We start from the raw sequence: 8199 nt of genomic DNA, 5'->3' as shown, positions 1-8199 counted from the left end.
CTTATTGGTTGTTCCCGCCGTGTCCTCCTCTTCAGATCCAGTTTTTGTGGTTTTTAATATCATTTACTCACATCTAAGTTTTGTGCTGAAGTAAAAGGAAGAGGAAAATGCAGCTTCTGACAGGGCTGCTTTTGTATAATTTGTGATGCAAGAAATTTGGAATAAAAAGGTCCTTTACTACTAATTAGTAGTTTCAGAAGACAAAAGAGGCAGGAAATGATCTTACAAAAATAACAGATAAATGAACTTCCTGGGGTAAGCATCACTACTAAGGTTCTAGACAGATGGCCTAGTTAAGATATAATTTTTGAATGTAAATATGTATTTATATATTTTATATACCTGCTGTGATTTTGAGTACTTAAACTGCCTCAAGGGGTTGTTCTGGCTTTGCTCAAGATACACCAAAATCTGAGCCTATTTCACAAATGTATGTATTTAGTGTGTAGAAGAACTCAACTGACTCATGTTATTAATAATGATATGTTTCCTTGGAAAAGAAAAATGCAACATTTAGGGAATGCTTCCTGATTGGCAACTCCTTGATTCATTATCTAGATGTCAGCGACCTTAAAAAAACTCTACATGCCAAAGAAACAAAAGAGGACAAGTTTCCCAGAGTTAGGTGCTGCTTCACTTCCGTTGAGATATTAGCCCTGAATTTCCAGGGCAGGTGAATCTAAAATGCAGCAAACGCTGCTAAAAACAGAAAAATCATTTCATGATGGCTTACTGCTTTTGAGTTTCCTTTCTAATCTATCCCTGGACTAATTAAGGCAGCTTGACTTGAAGATTAATTTAAATTCTAATGATCCATTGTAATAAGGCTGAATATCTGTTTGGAGAATTTTAATGCGGCAAACTCAAACACAGCAGTCTGAAATTTAATGGACCCAACTGTTTGGTATAAAATAATTTAGAGTTGAAATGCATTCTGGTTTTTGAATAGCTTTGTATCTCATTTTGCCCACCATAAAGCTGCCAGGGCCATTTGAGGTTCTGGAAATGGGACCCGAGGGAGCACCTGGGTGTCACTGCAGGTGCAGACGTGGCTCTCTCACTGCCCAGCCCCCCGGCTGTGTGACACTCTGCTTTTTGAGAGCCTTGCTTCGTTTAGGATTGGAAATGGGAGCAACCCAACTCTGCCTATGAATCAAATTTGTAGCCTCAAATTTCTGTCTTGAATGCAATAGGGATAGATTTGTTGAGTCACAAGGCAGCTACATGAAAGAGATCTGAACTGTGCCAGCATCCAAATGTCAGGTTAAGCCTCCCCTGAGCAATTTAAGAGAACAGAGACAATTAAAAAAATGAATGACACATTCTTTGTGAATAAGAAAAAATGTGGTAGGAATGCTGTTCTATTTTGTCTAATACATGGCTTAATTTTTACAAAAGAAATGATAAACAGATCAGCTTTGAGATAAAACCATAAGCCCTCACATGAGGACAAATTACTGGATTTAACAAGATCAGGTGGAAACAGAGCAGAAAAGTAAAGGTAAGTGAAATGTTTAGGGGCAAATGAAAAGCAGCCTATGTGCCATTATGTATCAATAGCCTGTTTTTTCTAGAGGAAGGGTTTTGACCAAAGCATCCTGATGCAGGGATGCTGTGGGTGGCACTGGACAAGGGCGACCATTCTGCTCAGTGCCATGATCCAGATGATTTTTTCAGGAGATGTGTGACCCCTGGCAACTCTAATTTAGATTACACATTAACTGATGTTATTCCTTGCGTTATCACCCCATAATTAAACACCAAGTGTTGTTTCAACAGAAAGGCCATATGAAAACCAGAACAACAGATGGAAAATATTTCAACTGTGTGCCATGGAAAACAGCTCTGTTTAAGCCAAGAAAACAAAGGAATAAAGAAAACAAGTGAATAATGGCTGATGAGAGCTGGATGTAGAGTGAAAGAGTTGTTAAAAGCTGAGAAGTAATTGTTAGGAAGCAGCAATTCCATGCAATGGAAACCTTTGAAAGTCCTTGCAATAACCTTGGAAAATTTAGGGTGGTTTAGGAATGAAATTGATCTGGAGATTGGGAGAATGAAGATAGTTACCTAACTTGATTTTAAAACTCTCACTTCTCCACAAAGCCTCTGAAGGCCTCTGTGTATTGGCCCTTTTTGTCCAATCCAAATTTGTTTTCCAGTATTTAGTTTGGGTACTAACACAGTTCTCATTTTCATAGTAACCAACAATTTCAGCTTAACCATTCACATTTTCACAGCAATTAACCATTTCTGCTTAAGCCTCAAAACACTTTGAAAGACTTGTTATCCTCTTTCTGCAGAGGGAGCAGTGAAACACTGCAGCCCAGATTTCCAAAGTGTTCTGGTGTTTATTTGTAATCACATTAAAATATGATTGCTGTTGTTTGATGATTGACAAATGGAAGTTATAAACTAGATTTTTGTTTTTTTTTTTAGTATAAACTCTGTGTACAGTAGATCAAAATCTGGCTGGAAAGATTGAGACATTATAAGGATGAATGCTGCAATAAACAGTTAAGAGGAAATAAAATTTTGATATTGTGTTATGTTAAAGCATTTCACAGCTGAGCAATTTGAACACAGTTTAAAAAAACAGAGATTAAAATATTCCTCTTAAAAATAAAGCTCTGCCAAAATATTGCAGCTTCAGGGTCGGGAACTTTATTATTTCATGCTGCCACCTACTGCTCTGGAAATGGAATAGGAAAAAGTAATTTGGCTTTTTTTTATATCAGTCTGATGAGCCTATTTGCTACTTTGTGATGTTCTTAATGTGTGACATTATTTTAAATGCTGTCCAGATCCTGCCTCTGTCCATCTTCACTTGTGAAAGGATGTGCCTTCCAAACATAAGGATGCTGTCACTTCCAAAACTGCCCCAGGCTTTAGCCTAAGCACTGTTATCCCTGAAATCATAGATAAATGTCAGCTAACAGCCAATGTTGTGTGACTGCTCTGCTAAAAACCAACTCAAGCCCCAGCCTCTGTAATTTTATGGTACACTAAAGACAGTAAAGGAATACACTGTGATTGTAACAAAGATTTTTATGCTAATGTGAAAATAGTTTTTAAGTTGGTTTATAGGCTTAGGACTTTTGGCCATACTCATTTTCTCAAAATTTCACTTCATTTCCTTATAACTAACACAAAGCAAAACCCAACCATATTTTATATTGTCATTTCTGCGTTTCCCAGCTGCAGATGTGGACTGCTGGGAATCCTGACAAAAACAGTGTTAATTTCTCAGTGTTTTTGAAGAAAATATTATATACTTCCTTCATAAAGTAATTGGAGAGGGAGAAAAAAGGTTCAAATACACAGTAGTTTTATCAGTAACTAGTATCAGAGAAATAATACACACAAAAAAAAGTCAACAATATGCCATATTTTTAATTTGGCAAGAGAACAGCAAATAACGAGTAGAAACCCAATATTGAAGACCTATTAAAACCGTCCACAGTGACAGTGGCAAAATATCCAGCTGAAATAATCCTCAATATGTTTGTGGACATTACTTCAGGTTCTGCATTGCTTTCATGCTTTGTATCTTCTTTTCTTCCAGCACCTTCAGGATTTTATCTAAACAGGAATTAAACATAATTTCTCATTAATGATTTCATTAATAATTTACCATAGTTTTAAGTAAATCCAATAATGTATTAAGCAAACTAATAATCCTTACAATGCCTTGGCTAGCAAATATTTGAAATGAGTTTCTCAAAACAGGAGGTATTAAGAATGGAAAGTGGTGTGTATTGCTAGAAGGAAAGAAAAAAAAAATGCAAACTACCAATCTGAATTTCTTTTGAGATCTTCCTTTGAATGCAGATACCTGATGGAACGTTTTCCATGTTCTTATAACCTTTGCACTCCTGAAAGTTTCCTGACTGGCAGCCCGTGACCTCGCAGGAAACAATGAGCATTAAATCCTTATAGTTGTTGGCCTCGCCACCTGAACTCTCAGTGCCATCATCATCTGCTGAACTATTTTATTTCCTGTGTTCTCTGCATGGCCAGCAAGTTGCAAAATTAAGATACCAAGCTCACTTATAATTTAACTGGAGGTGGTTTCGTTTGGTGTGGGTTGAGTTTTTTTTGGGGTGGGTGTGTTGTGGTTTGGGGATTTTTTTATGTCTCCAACTATCCCTGGCCTTTTTTTTTTTTTACATCAAAGCTGATGCACAGCCTCAGGGTCTCATTACTACTCGATCCATTTTGCATGTACCCGTTGTATTGCTCTGGGAAATGGTTTTTCCCTCCCCAGAGACCCCTGTAGCTGTAACCATGTTAATTTAACCCTTCCTTTCTTGACCTAATTGGCTGAGAGCCAATTATCTTTTCCTGAGCAGGAGTCTAGATAAGGCTCTGCTCTTCCCTGTTAGCTCTTTCCCTCTTTCCCCTGGGATAAACTTCTTGGACTACGTCGGGGATTGGAGCCTCTTTTTGGAATCTTTTGCCAATGCCCCTGAAATATTTCCCCCAAAGCCCTCTCCGTTCTGGGCTAGTCCAGTAACTCCGGGGGGCTGCGGGGGTAGGTATTTCATGTGCCAACTCCCTTGACTGATGCCTGCGCTGCTTTTTTTTGCTGTCCCTTGACGACTTCGGGAGTTTTGTTTCTTTCTGCGGCCATCACCACACCCGTAGTTGGTGTGACTCCTCCAACCCGTGAGCGGGGCGGCTGACCCGGCACGAAGGCAGCGCTGCGGGGCGGAGAACCCCAAACCGCCCCACGCCCATCCCGCGTCGGGGCTGCCTGCCGGGGCCGCGGCCGGGCAGCTCCGCCCGGGCCGCGCACGCACACTGCCTGGCGTCGAAGCCGTCGCCGATGAGCGCCGCCAGCTCCAGCTCCTTGAGGCGGATCCCCAGCTCGCACATCTCCTCCTGCAGCTGCAGCCGGGCCAGCTCCGGGGCCCGCCGCGCCGGCTCCCCGGCCCGCGGCGCTGCGGGCGGGCAGCAGAGGCGCGGCGGCTCGGGCACCGCGGGGGCGGGCAGCGCGGCGTAGCGCGGCGGCCCGGCCGGCAGCGGCTGCCGCGGCCAGCACAGCGCGGCCAGCGGGGCCCAGGCGCCGCCGGGCTGCCGCGGCACGGGCTCCGAGCCGTGGAAGTGCGGGAAGTACAGCGGCGGCCACGGCGGCCGCTGCACGGTCATGGCGCAGCGTCAGCGCCGCCGCCGCCGGCCGTTGTCCCCGCGATGCCCGCTCCGCCCGGGGACACCGGCGGTTGTGCCCGCGGCGTCCCGGGACAGCCCCGCGGGTGTCCCCGAGGCTCCCCGGGACAGCCCCGCGGGTGTCCCCGGGACAGCCCCGCGGGTGTCCCCGAGGCTCCCCGGGACAGCCCCGCCGTTGTCCCCGGAACAGCCCCGCGGGTGTCCCCGAGGTTGTCCCCGGGACAGCCCCGCCGTTGTCCCCGGGACAGCCCCGCAGTGTCCCCGCGGTTGTCCCCGGGACAGCCCCGCAGTGTCCCCGAGGTTGTCCCCGGAACAGCCCCGCGGGTGTCCCCGCCGTTGTCCCCGGGACAGCCCCGCAGTGTCCCCGCCGCGCCCCGGCCGCGGGAGCCGCCCAGGCTGGGCTCGGTCTCGGCACGCTCCCCTCCGGCCGGAGGTTGCCCCGTTCCTTTCCATCCCTTGTTGCTTCTCTCCCCAGCGTCTTCCCAGTTTTCCTGCGGTAGGGCAGGAATGGAGCCGGCCGAGGGTTAGCGCGGGTTAGGGGAGTCACACCAACGAGGGGTGTAGTCACTGTCGCACAAGGGAACAAAACCCCCAAAGTCGTTAAGTGACAACAAAAAAACTGTGAGCCAATGCTGATGTGAATGTTTTGAAACTTGTCAGATCTACAGATGCCAGCTGTCACCGGCGTGACACTCGGTGCCCTAAAAAGATGTGGGCACAGAAAACTAGTGGCAGGAGTCACTCAGTATTTTATTAAAAAAAAAAAAACTAACGCAGGCACCAATCAAGCGAGAGGGAGTTGGTACATGCAAAATGGATCGAGCAGTAACGAAACCCTGCGATTGTGCATTGAAGCATTAATTGTGAAGAATTAAGAATGTTGGGAAAGTTAAGATGATAGTTAAATTAGATGTTGCTGAGTTAGCCGAAGTAGATAGATAGGCTTTGTTCATAGTTAACAGTAGCAGTTTCTTAGATAAGATATCCAGGCTCTATTAACTCATTGTTTGCCAACTTCTTGTTAGGGTAGCTGTGCTTATCATGAGAAACAGAATGTGATAAACAAATATCAGGGACACGAAAACAGTTGCAGACTTCTCATACTAAAGGAATCCATTGAACACAAGAAAACTACAAAAATTCATTTGTCACGTATGCATGGGAAAGGTAGAAAGGTCAGAACGAGAAAGATTCATTTTACTTCTTCATTTTGGAGACCCCTCCCCGAAATGGACCCCCGACTCACTTCAGGGAACAAAACTATGCATGCTTAATAGCCTTTTTGTCAATTAGCATATGAAGCAGAGCAGAGGAAGTGACAGGGATATGAATATGCATTCATATTTTGTGTATTTCAAGACTTCTGTAAATAAAAGGGCTTTGTAATACCTGTGATTTTGGCAGTGCACAATAGGGAATTATCCCACGTACTGCCCAGTGTCGCAATACACATACACTTTCTAACTTTAAACTGTTAGAGAGTTTTTGTCTGTCTCAGTTGGATATTGATATTAGATTGATATTCATATTTTAGTAAATCAGCATCAGCTTTGATGTAAAAAAAAAAATGCCAGGCATAGTTGGAGGCATAAAAAAATCCCCAAACCAAAACACACCCGCCCCCCAAAAAAATCTCAACCCAGAGGTTTTATTTCTGGCTCGGGAACACAGTGTTTGAAAGGGTGTAGTAAACTCCAGAAGTAGCATTGGTTAAAAGAAGTGAGGAAGGCACTGTCCTAAAAGTCTTTAACTTCTAGAGGTTTTTCTTCAAGGCTGTAAGTGAAATAAGCCAGCTACTGATGATGGAAGGATGCTGGTGATGAAATGAGGGAAAAATGCATCTTCAGGTGGTTGCACATGGCCAGCTGATGCTCTGCAGATCTGGTGTTCAGGATTGTGGGGGTTTTGGTGGGTGGGGATAGGGGTTTGCCTACTCACAGAATTTTCCATTTTGTTTGTTTCTATTTGAGGATGAGACCTGTCATTAATTCTGGTTGATGATTATTTCTTTAGCCTTACTTCTTTCCATGAAATGCGACACCCCGCCTCCAGCCCTAGGCAGCAAGTGAGGGCATTGCTGATTGCTTCTGTGGAACTCAGAGCAGGCCAAAAAGATCCTCTCAGGCTTCTGGCAGGAGGACTTTTGGGATGGATTTAAGCTGATTTGAGGCATTCTGGACAACCCTAGTAGTAGAGGTGCTATACCAGTACTGTTGATAAAATATTGGTGACTGCAGGGGCTGTGGAGGTTAGTCAGGATCAATAAATTCACTTAAATTGAGGTGAAAAACCCACTGCACTGCTAATGGAGCCTTGAGCAGACTTCAACAGTGCACAGCCCCTTAGGGACTGATGTGTACTCTGGAGTAAATTCCATTTTTCAAGCCTTCTCTTGAAAAAACCAAAAAGATTTTCTAGAAGCAGAACTTCTGTGCACTTTTAAGTGCAGTGCTCTGAGCTGTGACCCAATGCTGATGTGAATGTTTTGCAGCTTGTCAGATCTACAGATGCCAGCTGTCACCAGAGTGACAGTCAGTGCCCTGAAAAGAGGTGGGGACAGAAAAGTAGTGGCAGGAGTCACTCAGTATTTCATTTTAAAGCCCAGTGTTACAGGTTAGAGTTCTGAGTTAGAGTTTATGCATGCTGTGTTACATGCAGCGTGCCTCAGTAATTAAAATGCCAGTACCAGTGCAATCCCAGTACAGGCTGCATATTTTGTAAATGGAACAGATGTATTTGAAATAAACCCTGCTCAGAGGAGAAGTCTGACAACAAGATTCTCTCTGGGCAGCCTGTTCCAGTGCTCAGTCACCTGCACATTAAAGAAGTTTTTCCTCATGTTCAGGGGCAGGATTCCTCCCTGACAATGTTTGGGGATGGAGGGAGGGAAAGTGCACCACAGGATGCCATTGTACTTCTTGGCTTCCAGGACACACAGCTGCCTCATGGACAGTTTTTTGTCCACCAAGACCCCCAGGTCCTTCTCCACAGAGCTGCTTTCCAGCAGCTTGGCCCCCAGCCTGTATTGGTGCA

At 44.7% G+C, this 8199-nt stretch overlaps 1 protein-coding gene across 1 annotated transcript; it reads right to left on the bottom strand.

Moving 5' to 3' along the window:
* Positions 1-3511: 3511 nt before the first annotated feature.
* Positions 3512-5148, bottom strand: C6H11orf91 (chromosome 6 C11orf91 homolog). Its single transcript, XM_031505079.2, has 2 exons — positions 4800-5148; positions 3512-3579 (listed from the first exon to the last, which is right to left on the bottom strand). Exons 1-2 carry the CDS (start codon positions 5146-5148, stop codon positions 3512-3514), a joined length of 417 nt encoding a protein of 138 aa, XP_031360939.1.
* Between the last annotated feature and the right edge of the window lie 3051 nt (positions 5149-8199).

Source organism: Lonchura striata, chromosome 6, assembly GCF_046129695.1.
Source record: "Lonchura striata isolate bLonStr1 chromosome 6, bLonStr1.mat, whole genome shotgun sequence".
NCBI classification, from domain to species: Eukaryota; Metazoa; Chordata; class Aves; order Passeriformes; family Estrildidae; genus Lonchura; species Lonchura striata.
This window is presented reverse-complemented; position numbering and strand designations above follow the sequence as displayed.